Genomic DNA, 16480 nt, shown 5'->3' on the forward strand with positions numbered 1-16480 from the left:
TCCACTAAACCATGCAGGCATAACAACACAATCACTGCCTTATACCAGGGTCTTTCTTCACAGGAAATAAGATATCACCAGCATTTACAACCAAAATAGGGGAGCTACTTTATTATTTATTTTTACTCTCCATACCTATGTGTAGTACCCAGAAAAAAGCAAAGATTACAGAAAAACAAAATTCTAACCTTTTATAATCCTATCTTCACTGCTTATAACAGCTTGGCAAACAAGAGTCTCCACCTGCAGCTACTTAGCTTGCAAAATCCATGGCATGTTTTTCTTTCCCAAAACAAAACCATTCCACACACATTTAAAAAAAAAAAACACCATTTAGAAATCAAAAAATTACTTATATTGGTTTGATGCCTGTTATTAGGCTCAAACCAATATAAAATCAGTTATTATTTTGACTAAATCAGCAAAATTCCCTTCATCCTTTGTATAGACAAAGCAAATGTCAGATACTTTCCATCCTGTCACAGGCTCTTTTGTTTCTTTATCGCTAGATATGCTGGTCTTCCAATTCTTGAGCAATCCCAAAAGCCTCTTTCTTCAGCAGCTTGGACCACTGCTAAGGTCAGTTTCACTGCACTTTTATGTCCTTGGAGGGGGCTAACACACGTGTTGTGAGATCTGAGCATGCACCAATCCACTCATCTCTATTCATTCCTGGCAGTGCTGTCACAAGGAACGCTTCCTTCCTCCAGACTTCTAAAAGGGCACAGCACACAAAAGCCTTGCCTCATTCAGGCTTTAATAGACTCATAACTGTTTCTTTGGTCACCAGGCTGCCATTTTAAAAGTAGGACTTCACTCAAGTTTAAAGATTTATGGCTTAAAATATACACTGTTTTAGAGTTCAAGAGGAAAAGTCTAGCTTTCACAATATAATTCTCTCTATAAAAAAACCATAAGCAACACTTAATTTTTCCAGTTTTATAATAGAATCCTAGTAAACACAAAGGAAAACTGAGAAAAGTCAATGACCTCTTTAATAAATCAAATAAAAAGCATTAAGGCAAATACAATACATGCAGCAAAAACTGTCTCTAAAAGGTTTTATGAAATACTAACCCAGTTTTCCTATTTTGACAAATGAAGTTACATACAAAGCACTGAATCTGTCTGCTATATTCTCTGAGTATTAAAAAAGCAGTAACTATATGACAGATTCAGTTTACACCTCACAAAAAAAAAAAGAAAAACTGCCTTTCTTATCATTATGATAGCTACAATAGTCTGGGGCTTGGAGGAAAGTCTATTTACAAGATTTTTGTTTAATCCTCTTACATACAACTGCAAGAGCTATTCATGCTACTGAAAATACCTCAGAAAGCAAGATTCATCTTTTCCCTCTCATTCAGGAGAAATTTTCTAATCCTTAGCACAACCAGTGTGGTCTTTCATTGTGAAAACTAATAAATCCCCATCCCCATGGACTCCTTTTTCCATCTGCTGCTTTAAACAACTAATGGCTGGATTATGTCTACAGGGAAAACAAACAGATGACATGAACAGACCGCTGATTTGCATAGGGTATTCTATGTAATATATTAATGTCTGCAAAGTCATAGGTTTTTAAAGCCATAGATATCTTTATCAAATAATCTTATTAATGAAAACTGTATGTACCAGCAGAGAGAGGAAGCAGGAATGGTCTCTAATTCACTCAAGGTATATACTACTAAGCTATTCAGAAAAAAAAAGTCCTAATTCTAGGGGCCAGAAGTTTGGCCTAGTGTAGTGGTAGAGTGCTTGCCTAGCATGCACACAGACCCAGGTTCGATTCCTCGGTACCACATACATAGAAAAAAGCCAAAAACGGTGCTGTGGCTCAAGTGGCAGAGTGCTAGCCTTGAGGGAAAAGCCCAAGGACAGTGCTCAGGCCCTGAGTTCAAGCCCTAGGACTGGCCAAAAAAAAAAGTAATAATTCTAGTTTGTTTTTTTTTTAACTTTTGTGCTAGTCCTAGGGATTGAACATTGTCCTTAAGTTTTTTTTGCTCAAAGCTACTTTTCTACCACTTGAGCCATACTTTTACTTCCAGCTTTTTAGTCATTGGAGAAAATTGAAGATAAAAGTCTCCTGAACTTTATTTATTGCCCTGACTGGCTTCTAACGATGATCCTCAGATTTTGGCTTCCAGAGTAGCTAGGATTACAAGCCTAAGTGACCAGCACCTGGCTAATTTTTAATTCATTTATTAACAAGAATCACTTACTCTACCAATCACTGAAATGGAGATGATAGAGATTACCAAGACAAATATTACTAATAAGTCTATTCCCAAAGAGCTCAAATCCAATGAGGAAGCCAAATATAAACAACAGTGCCCTAGTATGTGAAATTCTATATTAGAGGTATGACAACGTGCCACCCAAGTATTGAGGACGTCTCAATTTATTACACTGAGAACAATGCAAATGATTTGGGGGTGATGACAATCGGTCACTAAAATTAATGCTATGAATTAGCTTCAGACAAGACAGGATTTCTTTTTTTTTTTTTTTTTTTTTTTGCCAGTCCTGGGCTTGAGCTCAGGGCCTGAGCACTGTCCTTGGACTTTCTCAAGGCTAGAGCTCTACCACTTGAGCCTCAGCACCACTTCCAGCTTTTTTCTATGTATGTGGTACCGAGGAATCGAACCTGGGTCTTCATGCATGCTAGGCAAGCACTTTAACCACTAGGCCAAACTCCCGGCCCAAGACAGGATTTCTTAAAAGTGCTATGCATTTTAAAATAAATAGCCAGGCTCAAGCCTGTAATCCCAGCTACTCAGGAGGCTGAGATCTGATGATCGTGGTTCAAAGCCAGCCTGGGCACAAAAGGACCCAGACTCTTATCTCCAACCTCTGGAAAACAGGAAATGGGACTTGGCTCAGGGGTAGGGCAGTAACCTTGAGCTGAAGAGCTCAGGGACAGCGCCCAGGCCCAGAGTTGAAGCCCCACAACAAGAAAAAAAATAAAGTGAAAAAAGTTTAGGCACAGCACCCTGACCCTGAGTTTAAGCTCAGGTTTAGGACCAAAAACTTGTAATATCTTTAATTAGTCCTTGCCTACCTAAAATAATAGTAGTAGTAATAGTAGCAATAAAACAACTTCTCCCCTTTGCATTCAAAGCATCCCATACACACAGAAACAACAGATTTGATCTCTAAAATTGTACTGTAAATTAGCCTTCCAATCAGAAAGAATAATGCAGAGTTTTCAGAGCACATTTCATTCTTAATCCTTCGTGATTTGAGCAGGAACACAACCATCTACCTTTAGAGCCATTTAAGTGGCACGTACCAATGTGCTAAACTTCCTTTCTGTATCTCTGATAGAGAAGTGGGGCACCCTGCCTAAAATTCCCTGCCACAACCTAGATGCTTTAGAGTCTAATATTTGGTCTTTACATTCAAACACATTTTGCGTTCTAAGATAAAATTTTAATATCTGGAAGCCAGAGTTCCTCAAAAGACTAAACATAGAGCTCCCTTATGACACAGCAATTCCACTACTTGGCATTTAACCAATCGTCCAGAAACAAGGACATACTAAATTCACAAGCACAACGATGTTCATTGCAGCACTATTTACCATAGCAAAGATATGGAACCAACCCAGATGCCCCTCAGTTGATGAATGGATTAACAAGATGTGGTATTTGTACACAATGGAATTCTATGCTGACGTCAGAAAGAACACATTGCCCCATTTGTAAGGAAATGGAAAGACTTAGAAAAAAATCATATTAAGTGAAGTAAGCCAGACTCAAAGGAACATAGGCTCAATGGTTTCCCTCATTTGTCATAATCAGTAGAAACCTTGGGCTCTCCTAGCAGAGATTTACAATAGAACAAAACCTAGATACATAAGGCCATGTAGTGTGATGCTAAATGAAAGGACCTCCAGGATATAAAAACAAAAGCCATATAATGAGTGATTGTTGTCCTTAATGTACTATGTTAATCTCTTATCTCTTTCACTGTCCCTTGGTTATCTTATATTGTTACAGTATTTCACCTTGTTATCTGATATATTGGATATATGCGTATTTGGTTATTTGAAATCAGGTAGGGAAGGGGGAAAACAAGATAAGGGGTGAGGGTGGGGGGAGGGAAATGGGGACCAAGACATGAGAAAGGGTATCAATGTTTGTGAAGTAATGCGTCTTCTATCTGGTGAATATAATGTAACCCTTCTATTAATTACAATAAAAAAGATATGGAAGAAAAAAAAAAAAGAAAGAAATCTGGGGGCCGGGAGTTTGGCCTACTGGTAGAGTGCTTGCCTAGCATGCATGAAGTCCTGGGTTTGGTTCTTTAGTATCAGGTACACAGAAATGGCCAGAAGTGGTGCTGTGGCTCAAGTGGTAGAACTTTAGCTTTGAGAGAGCCCAAGGACAACACTCAGGCCCTGGATTCAAGCTCCAGAACAGGCAAAAAAAAAAAAAAAGAAAGAAAGAAATTGAAATTACCAGCCAGGCACTAGTGGCTCATGCCTGTAATCCTAGCTACTCAGGAGGTTGAGATCTGAAGATCAAAGCCAGCCCTGGGCACAAAAGTCCATGAGACTCTTATTTCCAATTAGCCACCAGAAAAATGGAAGTAGCACTATGACTCAAGTGGCAGAGCACTAACCTTGAACTGAAGAGCTCAGGAACAGTGCCCAGGCCCAGAGTTCAAATTCTACCACCAAAAAATGTGCAATTGCCAAAGGATTTTGAAAAGAAGTACCAGAGAGCGAAGAGGAAAATCAAGACTACAAATACTGTGGGGGAAAGGCCAAGAAAAAAATGGTAAGAAAGTTCTGAACAAATGTGGCCTGGAGGCCCATCACTAAAATTATACCCTTTGAATTTACTGGTTTGGAAGTAATCTGTGCCCTATGTAAGGGCAGTTTCAAGGGTGGATTGGTAAAAACAGCCAAAGTCCAGAGGCAATGGGTTAATTAGTAGAAGATGATGGGATAAAGATGGAGGATCTAGACAGTGAGACAACTCTTCCAATTTCCTTTAACTCTTTCCCTACCATTCACAGATAAACTTTTCTCCCTATCCCCAACCCCCCCAAAAAAGTTATTGTTGAGGGCAGAGAACATATATCAAGAAGTATAACACTTGCCTAGCATGTTTGAGGCCATGTGTTCAAACTCCTGTACAACTAAACCAAAAATATATTTTTGAAAAGGATGAGCTTCAGAGCATGAGCAGAGATGTGAAGAGAAATGTTGCTGGGCGCCGTTGGCTCACATCTGTAATCCTAGCTACTCAGGAGGCTTAAGATCTGAGGATTGAAATTCAAAGCCAGCCCAGTCATGAAAATCCATGAGACTCATCTCCAATTAACCACCAGAAATCTGTAAATGTGCTTAAAGAGGTAGAGAGAATACTAGCCTTGAGCTAAAGAGCATAAGGACAACACCCAGGTCCAGAGTTCAAGCCCCATAATCAACAACAACAAAAAAAAGGACCGGGAACATAGCCTAGTGGTAGAGTGTTTGCAAATATTTTCCCTGTGAAATCAGCAGAGTGCAAGGTTATTGGAGATGAAGTATAAAGAAATAAGTAGGGAGCCGGGAGTTTGGCCTAGTGGTTAAAGTGCTTGCCTAGCATGCATGAAGACCTGGGTTCGATTCCTCGGTACCACATACACAGAAAAAAGCCAGAAGTGGTGCTGAGGCTCAAGTGGTAGAGCTCTAGCCTTGAGAAAGTCCAAGGACAGTGCTCAGGCCCTGAGCTCAAGCCCAGGACTGGCAAAAAAAAAAAAAAAAAAAAAAAAGAAATAAGTAAACTGGAGCCAGGAGTCTGGTCTAGTGGTAGAGTGCTTGCCTAGCATGCACGAAGACCTGGGTTCAATTCCTCGGAACACAGAAAAAAGATGGAAGTGCTCAAGTAGTAGAGCTCTAGCCTTAAGAAAGCCCAAGGATAATGCCCAGGCCCTGAGTTCAAATCCCAGAAACCAGAAATAGCAAAAAAAAAAAAAAAAAAAAATCAGAGGCAGCCCTAAGTTCAAGTCCTTAGGACAGGAACACGAACACACACACACACACACACACACACACACACACACACACACACCCTCCCTCCCTCTCTGGCCAGCTGTGGGTGACCCAGGACTTTAATCCCAACTAAAGAGGGAGTAAAGGAAAGAAGAAAAGGAAGGAGAGTAAATGACGATGAGATCTGGTGTGCAGTATTAATACTGACATTATTCATCATAATTTTATAGGCCTAACAATCTGCTCCACTATGCGACTATCTTCAGTAGGTCAAAAAGTAAAAAGTTTTACCAAAGACAAAATGACCAAAACAGGTGGCAAAAGAGAATAATCTCTATAAAGTATGAGAGTTAATTAGTCATGGAATCTATCCTTTTTTTTTTTTTTTGCCAGTCCTGGGCTTGAGCTCAGGGCCTGGGCACTGTCCTTGGACTTTCTCAAGGCTAGAGCTCTACCACTTGAGCCTCAGCACCACTTCTGGCTTTTTTCTATGTATGTGGTACTGAGGAATCGAACCCGGGTCTTCATGCATGCTAGGCAAACACTTTAACCACTAGGCCAAACTCCCGGCCCGGAATCCATCCTTAAAACAGGATAGAATAAAGATTAGAGGACAGAAAAAGCATAGCAGGACATTTCAAGTTGCTGATAAGCCTGAGAACAGTTATACTTTAAGAATAATTAAATAAGAAACTAAAATTATACAAAGGAGATTATCTAGCATTATAACTTATGTAAGAACACTTCAGACAAGGCACTTAGCTGAAGTAGAGTAGAAATGATAATCAGAATAATGGATAGAGAGGGACCCATGGTTGCTGGGTAATAAAGAAGATACTGGCAGGAGAGTGGCCAGATTTTTTTTTTCTTTGTCAGTCATGGGGCTTGAACTCAGGGCCAGTGTGCTGTCCTGAGCTTTTTCATTCAAGGCTCTCTGGCACTCTACCACTTTGGAAGTGGTGCTGTGGTTCAGTTTTCTGGTAGTTAATTGCAGATAAGAGTCTAAAGGAATTTGCTGCCTGGGCTGGCTTTAAACCTCAATCTTCTGATATCTGCCTTCTGAGTAGCTAGGATTACAGGTGTGAGCCTCCAGTGCCAGGCTTTTAGATTTATTCTTGGTGACAAAATCTAAGGTGAACTGGGTCCGGTGGCTTACCCCTATAATCCTAGCTACTCAGGAGGCTGAGACCTGAGGATCCTGGTCCAAAGCCAGCCTGGGCACTATAGTCTGTGAAACTCTTATCTCTAGTTAACACCAGAAAACCAGGAATGGCACTGTGACTCAAGGAGTAGGACAGTAGTCTTAAGCTGGAAAGCTCAGGGACAGTACCCAAGCCCAGAGTTAAAAAGAAAAGAAGTAAAATACTCTATAACTGTACCTAGATGGAAAGCTACAAGGGTCTTTACCCAGTAAACAAACAAAAGTAAGTACCATAAGAGAACGAATTTTTGTTTAAAAACCTAAATACCGGGGTCGGGAGTTTAGCCTAGTGGTTGAGTGCTTGCCTAGCATGCACGAATACCCGGGTTCGATTCCTCGGCACCACATACATAGAAAAAAGTTGGAAGTGGTGCTGAGGCTCAAGTGGTAGAGCTCTAGCCTTGAGAGAGTCCAAGGACAGTGCTCAGGCCCTGAGCCCAAGCCCAAGACTGGCAAAAAAAAAACCAACCTAAATATCAGGGCAGTCTCAGGGAGCTTTCCCCATGGCTACACACTGCAACAAAGCACAGAAACTAGAACTAGAACTTTTCTCAGCAAAGATTCCTTGGCCATTCAATTAGAAAGACCTTTTATTTGAAATAAACTCCTCAAGATAAAGACAATAATTTTCCTGATAATCCACAGTAATCATTTTTCATACTTTTTCTTTCTTTTCTTTTGGTCAATCATGGAGCATGATCTCTGGGCCTGGGCCTGATAATCCACAGTAATCATTTTTCATACTTTTTCTTTTCTTTTGGTCAATCATGGAGCATGAACTCTGGGCCTGGGCCTGATAATCCACAGTAATCGTTTTTCATACTTTTTCTTTTCTTTTGGTCTTCATAGAGCTTGAACTCTGGGCCTGGGCACTATTCCTGAGCTCTTTAGCTCAAAGCTAGCACTCTACCACCTGAGTCACAGTTCCACTTCTGGTTTTCTTGGTGGTTAATTATAGATAAGAGTCTCACAGACATTCACTTTTTATAGTTTACATAAGTTTTTAGTAAAGATTCCTTACAATCTCATAGAAGGTTACATTGCTATTTATTTTTTGTTGTTTGCTTCTTTATTGCCAGTCCTGGGGCTTAAAACTCAGGGCCTGGGTTCTGTCCCTGAGCCTTTCTGTACTCAGACTAGGGCTCACTTCTGGCTTTTTCTGTTTATGTGGTACAAAGGAATGGAACCCAGGACTTCATTCATGGTAGACAAGCACTCTACCACTAAGTTGCACTCTCAACCCCTAGATCACTATTTATTTTTTTTATTTTTTATTTTTTGGCCAGTCCTGGGGCTTGAATTCAGGGCCTGGGCACTGAACTCGAGTTTTCTCAAGGTTAGCACTCAACCATTTGAGCCACAGCACAACTAGCTTTTTTGTGAATTGAACCCAGGGCTTTGTGCATGCTGGCAAGCACTCTACCACTAGGCCACACTAAAGGCCCCTAGGTCATTATTTTTAACAATAATATTTCTTTCATCATCTGTTTCACAAATTAGGAATTCTCAATGATATTCCACTAATTATATAAGATTACATACTTTGGAAAAATGGAGTGAAGAGTTCACGGAATTCCATATACCATTTCTGCAACTCCCCTTGAATCTGTAACTGGTCCAAAATAAAAATTAAGCTGGGCAAGATGGCTCACATCTGTAATCCTAGCTACTCAGGCGGCTGAGATCTGAGGATCCTCTTCAAAGCCAGCCCAGGCACTAAAGAACCTGAGACTCTTATCTCCAATTAATCACTAGAAAACAAAAAGTAGGGCTACCGCTCCAGGGTTAGGACAGTAGCCTAGAGCTGAAGAGCTCAGGGACAACACGTAGGCCCAGGGGTTGGGCAGGAGCCATGAGCTGAAGAGCTCAAGGATAGCACCCAGGCCCAGAGTTCAAGCCCCATGACCAACAAAAAAAAAATTTTTCAATTAAATAATTAAATAAAAATGTAAATAAAGATTGGGAGGTGGTGGGGGCAGGAAAATGGGGACAAAAACATGAGAAGGAGTATCAATGTGTAAGAAGTAATGCTAATGTAACTTTAACCCCTCTATACATTACGCTGACAATAAAAAAATAAAATAATTTTTATAAAGCTTGGATTCTTACATTTTTATTTTATTGTTTCCTAATAAATGCACTTTGATTTATTCTCATGATGCCCATATGTCTTACAGATTCTTTTTTATTTGAGGTTTTGTCCCTCATGAAATAACCCATTAATTTTGTTCGCTAGGAACAAATTTGGTCCCTTGGGTGGAGTAATTCATTTCCAGCTGGGCTGAAAATTAGGAGAGACTAAATAGAAGAAAAGGAATGAAATGAAGCTATAAAAATATCTAATGTTCAAAAAAACTCAAGTGGTAGAGGCCTACCCCTTGAGAAAGTCCAAGGAGAGTGCTCAGGCCCTGAGTTCAAGGCCAAGGACTGGAAAAAAATAATACTAATTGTTAAATCAGGTCAGGACTGTGGCCAAGAGATAGAGTGCTCGCATAGCATGTGTGAAGTCCTGAGTTTGATTCCTCAGTATCACATACACAAAAAAAAGCCAGAAGTGGCACTGTGGTTGAAACGGCAGAGAGCTGGCTTGAACAAAAAGTTCAAGCCCCAGTATTGGCAAATAAATAATGAAATCAAATTTCTTCAATGATAAATAAAGTTATAATTTGGCAATACTCCTTTATTTATACATATATATATGAATTACTATAACAGCATTACTTATAATAGATAAAAGGTAGAAACAGCTCAAATATCTATCAACTGATAGATAAAAAAATGGGTTATATTTATATAAAAGAATATTTAGCAGGGGCCGGGAGTTTGGCCTAGTGGTTAAAGTGCTTGCCTAGCATGCATGAAGACCTGGGTTCGATTCCTCAGTACTACATACATAGAAAAAAGCCAGAAGTGGTAAAGGCTCAAGTGGTAGAACTCTAGCCTTGAGAAAGTCCAAGGACAGTGCTCAGGCCCTGAGCTCAAGCTCAGGACTGGCAAAAAAAAAAAGAATATTTAGCAATAAAAATGAATTAAAGATTGATATATTCAACATGTATAAACCTTGACAAATGTAGCTAAGTGAAAGCTAGTCATAAAAGACTACATATTATATGGTTCAACTTTGAATATTCAAATTCAGAATAAGCAAATCTACAGATTTGTGGTTAAGGTTAGAAGATGAGAGTCTACAATGTTTCTTTTTTGGGGGGGAGGGCGGATAGAATCAAATCTGGAACTTACTATGTAACCTAGGGTGGCCTTGGACTTGTGTTCCTACTGCCTCAGCCACCCAAGTTCTAAGATTATAGGCATGTACTACTACACTCCTACTCCCTCCCATTCTCTCTTCCTCTTCCTCCCCCTTGCATGTCCCCCTCTATCTTTTCTTTCTTTACTCCTTTTCTTTCTTTCTTTTGTAAGCCCTAGGGCTTAGGCTTGAACTCTGGGCCTAGTGTTCTCCCACTTGAGTCACAGCTCCAATCTGGCTTTTTGGTGGTTAACTGGAGATACAAAGCCTCACAGGAACAGGAGTTTGGACTAGTGGTAGAGTGCTTGTCTAGCACGCACAAAGACCCAGGCTCCATTCTTTGGTACCACATACACAAAAAAGCCGGTTGTAGTGCTGTAGCTCAATTGATAAGAGTGCTAGCCTTGAGAAAGCCCAAGGACAGTCCTTAGGCCCAGAGTTCAAGTCCCAGGACTGGCAAAAAAAAAATAAAAAAAAAAAGTCTCCTGAGTAGCTAGGATTACAGGCATAAGCCACTATTGACCAGCTAACATTTATTTCTAAAGTGATGAAAATATACCAAACTTGACTGAAATGATGAATACATAAGTCTGAGAGGCATTTAAGATAACTGAATTGAATACTTTAAATGGATAAATCACATCAATTGCATCATAAGAATTTTCTATCAATATACTCTTTAAATAAAAGCATAGTTCAGGGGCCAGGAACTTGGCCTAGTGGTTAAAGTGCTTGCCTAGCATGCACGAAGACCTGGGTTCGATTCCTTGGTACCACATATATAGAAAAAGCTGGGAGTGGTGCTGAGGCTCAAGTGGTAGAGTTCTAGCCTTGAGAAAGTCCAAGGACAGTGCTCAGGCCCTGAGCTCAAGCCCAGGACTGGCAAAAAAAAAAAAAAAGCATAGTTCAAGAATATAGATGGCACTCCATATTCAAGGTTTCTGCATATACAAGTTCAACAAACTACATACAAAAAAATATTTGGGGGTCCAGGAGTTTGACTTAGTAGTAGAGTGCTTGCCTAGTATGCACGAAGACCTGGGTACCTCATACATAGAAAAAGCCGGAAGTTGTGTTATGGCTCAAGTGTAGAGCTCTAGCCTTGAGAAAGCCTAAGGACAGTGATCAGGGGCTGGCAAAAAATACACAAATATATATTTGGGGATAACCAGGTGCTAGTGGCTCACACCTTTTTAAATCTAGCTACTAAAGAGGCAGAGGTCTAAGGATTGTGGTTCAAAGCCAGCCCAGACCAAAAAAAAAAAGACTATGACATTCTTATCTCCAGTTAACCACAAAAAAAGCCAGAAGTACAGTTGAGGCTCAAAGTGGTAAAACTAAGGGAGAGCATCCAGGCTCTGGATGCAACATAAACTCAAGCCCAAAAATAAAGAAGTAAAAGTTTTAGAGAACCAAATGCTAGTGGCTCAATAGGTATTCCTAGCTACCCCAGGGACTAAGATCAGGATCAACATTCAGATTTCAAAGGTAGCCCAAGTAAAAAGGCCTGCAAGACTCCACTCCAATCAACAAGCAAACTGCTATGCTAGAGACATAGCTGAAGTGTTAAGAGCACCAGATGTGAACTAACTATAACCATGGGTTTAAGCCCTAGTATCAGAGGAAAAATTTGCCTTTACAATTTTTTTTTTATCTCAGTAAGGCAAAATCTGGCAATCACTCACACACAGCAGGTAGGCAGCTCTCCTATTTATCCCTATAATGCAGCAGGCCCTGATCCTCTTCTCAGATCAGTTGAGCTCAGGTTTACAATCTGCTCCTAACTGGCTAGTTTGAAGAGAGTAAGACTGATATAAGGTGACCATTAAAAGACTTTGAGGGAGATGGGAACTGTGGCTCATGCCTGTAATCCTAGCTAATCAGGATGCTAAGATCTGAGGATCAAGGTTCAAAGCTGCCCTGGCACAAAAGGACCTGAGACTCTTATCTCCAATTAATCCCTAGAAACTGGGAAATGGGGCTTGGCTCAAAGGTAGAGCGGTAGCCTTGAGCTGAATAGCTCAGGGACAGCGCCCAGGCATAGTTCAAGCCCTATGACCCACAAAAAAAAAAAAAAAAAGCTTTGAGGGACTGGGAGTGTAGCCTAGTGGTAGAGTGCTTGCCTGGGATGTACGAAGCCCTGGGTTCGATTCCTCAGTACCACATACACAGAAAAAGCTGGAAGTGGTGCTATGGTTCAAGTGGTAGAGCTCTAGCCTTGACCACAAGTGCTCAAGGACAGTGCCCAGGCCCTGAGTTCAAGCCCCAGGAAAAAAAAAAAAAGACTTTAAGATTAACAGTTAAACATGAATAAATTATTTTCTTCCTCAATAGTGCAACATATCAGCTCTTCACATTGTATTATGTCATATAGATGACCTAAAGATGACATATATAGTGAAAAATAATAGATGCACCAGTGACAAATCAAAATCAAGGATTTGTTCTGAGCAAGCCATCATTTTACTATCTTACCAAGCCAGCAGTAAGAGAAGGTGCAGACTGTCCAAGGGATTGGTTTCTCATTCGAACAAGGTTTGATGCTTCTCCTGAAGACTGCCAAGAGGCCTGTCCCACACTGCTGTGTACACTGCTGGACAAAGGGAGTAGCTGCTTACCTTCAAACACAAGAGTCAGAAATATACATGTAATTATTTGTTAATGAATGAATAGTGAAACAAGTGCAAGGATGTCAAATGGGTGCAATCATGTTAATACAAACAAGCTAAGGGTCTTCTGGGTCCATTTTAGAATCTATAACCTTTACAAGTTACAAATGTCTTGGGTGTGATTAGAATTTTAAATTAGACATTCAAATGCGTTGACTATTTTCAGTTTTCTATAATATCCACCATGACAGCCTTCCCACCCTGAAACCCAGTCTAGCAGTCTGTTTTCCAATCCCTTCTAGCCCATTTAGTTTCTTACCAACTCAGTGCAAAAATACTGTGAACAAATACTCCTAAGCAAGTCTGACCCTTAGGAATTTAGAAAGCAACACTTTATCTATTCTGCTTTCTCCAGAGTAGATGTGTTTATGCAGGTTTATTGGCAGCCTTCATCTCACCCAGAGCCAAGAAAGACACCGAAAAAGACAAAGCATCTAGAACTACAATGGCTTAGTTCTAGATGAGGTGCATCACATTTTTTACACTGCTAGTGCATCAACTCCTTCCATTCATTTTCATATTAATTCATTCACTCAACTTCAATATTATGCCTTAACTATCAGTTAACTTTGTCACACAATGTACTTGCATAACAGACTTACCTGGACAGAAATTTGACAAAACTAAACAAGAAAAAAACTAAGATTTAAGAGGAAGTAAAGATTAAGTATGAGTATTTGGGTACCAGACATTCTCACCTATAATCATAGCTACTCAGGAGGCTAAGACATAGAGAAGATCAAGGTTCCAAGCCAGGTTGGAAAAAAAGTCACCAAGACTCTGGTTCCAAAATAACCAGCAAAAAGCCAGGCAGCAGGCAGTGATCAAGTAGTGGAATGCCAGCTGTGAGTACGCAAGCCAATTATGCTGAAGTCCTTGAGTTCAAATCCTATACCAGTAAAAAGACTACACTTAGTATGATGGTACATACTTACAGATTCTGGACACTGAAGTAGGAAGTTCAAAAGTATGAGGCCAGCTTGGGCTATATATCAAGTTTGAAGCCAGCTTATTAGCCTTTGAGATCTTGTTTCAAAAATTGCAAAAAAAAGTAAAAAAGAATTCTCATTTCAACATGTTATTTTTTTATAGTCTACTTTACCTTTTCTTTTTTTTCTTGCCAGTCCTGGGGCTTGAACTCAGGGCCTGGGAACCGTACTTGGACAGTTTTTGCTCAAGGCTAGCGCTTTTCCACTTGAACCACAGCACTACTTACAACTTTTCCTGTGTATGTGGTATGGAGAAATCAAACCCAGGGCTTCATTAATGCTAGACAAGCACTCTACCACTAGGCCACGCTCCTGGCCCCTATTTTACTTTTGTAATACAAAAAGTGCAGCCAGGCACTGGTGGCTCATGCCTGTAATCCTAGCTACTAAGGAGGCTGAGATCTGAGGATCAAGGTTCAAAGCCAGCCAGAGCACTAAAATCTGTGAGACTCTTACCTCCAAATAACTGCTAGAAAGCCAGAAGTGGTGGTGTAGCTCAAGAGGTAGGGTGGTAGCCTTGAGATGAAGAACTTAGGTATAAAGCCCAGACCCAGAGTTTAAGCCCCATGACAGGGAGGAAAAAAAAAAAAAATTTTTTTTTCCCTTTTTTTATTGTAATTAGTAAAAGGGTTACATGATATTTGCCAGATAGAAGGTGCATTAATTCACATACATTGATACCCTTCCACATGTCTTGGTACCCATTACCCTCCCCCTCCAAAAAAAAAAAATTTAATATAAGAGTTCCTGGAAAGGAACGGAAAGAAAAGGAATTGGATTACAATAAAAAAAAAAAAAGTGAAGGGCCGGGAGTTTGGCCTAGTGGTTAAAGTGCTTGCCTAGCATGCATGAAGACCCGGGTTCGATTCCTTGGTACCACATACATAGAAAAAAAGCCGGAAGTGGTGCTGAGGCTCAAGTGGTAGAGCTCTAGCCTTGAGAAAGTCCAAGGACAGTGCTCAGGCCCTAAGCTCAAGCCCAGGACTGGCAAAAAAAAAAAAAAGAAAAGGAATTGGATCTTTGTAGTAAGACAGTATTACATTTTTTTTTCCTCTACTGACAAATTATTGCTTAGTTATAATCAAACAGACTCTTTTTCAATATTCTACTGATCAATTAAAATTATGTGGGCTGGGAGTTTGACCTAGTGGTGGAGTGCGTGCTTAGCATGCATGAAGATTCAGGTTAATTCTTCAGTACCACATACATAAAAGCTGGAAGTGGCACTATGGCTCAAGTGGTAGCCTTGAGGAAAGCCCAAGGATAGTATAGAGGCCCTGAGTTTAAGCCCCAGGTCTGGCCAAAAGAGAGAGAAAGAGAGAGAGCACGTGCGCATGCCCAAGGACCGTGCTTAGGCCATGAGTTCAAGCCCCAGGACTGGCAAAAAAAAAAAAAAAAAAAAAGCTCCATCTTAATTGCTCTTTGGACCAAGATCTCTTTGTTTAATTTTTCCTTTAAAAAAAGGCCGGGAGTTTGGCCGAGTGGTTGAGTGCTTGCCTCGCATGCGCAAAGACCCGGGTTAGATTCCTCAGTACCACATATATAGAAAAAAAAAAGCCAGAAGTGGTGCTGAGGCTCAAGTGATAGAGCCTTGAGAAAGTCCAAGGACAGTGCTCAGGCCCTAAGCTCAAGTCCAGGACTGGCAAAATAATAATAATAATAATAATAATAATCTCAAAGAACTTAATTTGTGTGTATGCTGAGTAATATAAAAAGAAAAAGAAAAAAATTTTAAATTGCCTTTTCTTTGGAGGAGGAGATAAGAAGGCATTTGTCACTTTAGGGAAAGAAGCTAAACCCCACAGTTGCAAATTGTAACAACACACAACAGTCGTAGCTCTGAGGATCATGGATCAGAGCCAGCCTGGGCAGAAAAGTCCATTGATAATTAACCAACAAAATAAAAAATAAAATTTAGAAAAACAGATACTTACCTGACAGAGAACTGGCCAGGCTTCCTCTTCGTAACTTACAGTCATCCTGACTAAGTTGTCGCTGAAGTTTAGCTTTTCCAGTAGATGAAAATATGTCAGGATTACTGAGCTTCCTAAAGAGCAGGGGACTAAGTCCAGTTATCACATCCTTGAAAGAATAAAGAATAAAACATCAATTTTCAGTAAATTTCCTGAAGTATAAAAACTTTACAGTAAACATTCATATCAATATTTTATATTTCCTACATAATAACTGAAGCTAGAACCATAGTTCTTAGTAAAACCTTGGTGTACTATGTAAAGACACAGAACAGTGATTATGAAATGCCAAAGGAAAATAAGAGAAGGATCACAAGATGAGTAAAGCCATAGAGTACCAGCGTTGAGTGAAAAAAGAGGCTTAAAGTCTCCATTGTACAACACAACTTTTTTTTTTTTTTTTTTTGCTTATTTA

The 16480-nt window shown here is 40.0% G+C and overlaps 1 protein-coding gene across 2 annotated transcripts in view; it reads right to left on the minus strand.

Moving 5' to 3' along the window:
• The window catches only part of Mast2 (microtubule associated serine/threonine kinase 2), a 112936-nt gene that overhangs the window by 81574 nt on the left and 14882 nt on the right, over window positions 1–16480 (minus strand). For both annotated transcript variants that reach the window (XM_090334942.1, XM_090334940.1), the window contains exons 2-3: window positions 16027–16174; window positions 12910–13052 (exon numbers count right to left, since the gene is read on the minus strand). In XM_090334942.1, the coding sequence (XP_090191068.1) occupies window positions 12910–13052; window positions 16027–16174 (291 nt within the window). The remainder of the gene's footprint in view (window positions 1–12909; window positions 13053–16026; window positions 16175–16480) is intronic.

The sequence above is a fragment of the Megascapheus bottae genome, chromosome 6, assembly GCF_031878675.1.
Source record: "Megascapheus bottae isolate mThoBot1 chromosome 6, mThoBot2.hap1, whole genome shotgun sequence".
Taxonomy (NCBI): domain Eukaryota; kingdom Metazoa; phylum Chordata; class Mammalia; order Rodentia; family Geomyidae; genus Megascapheus; species Megascapheus bottae.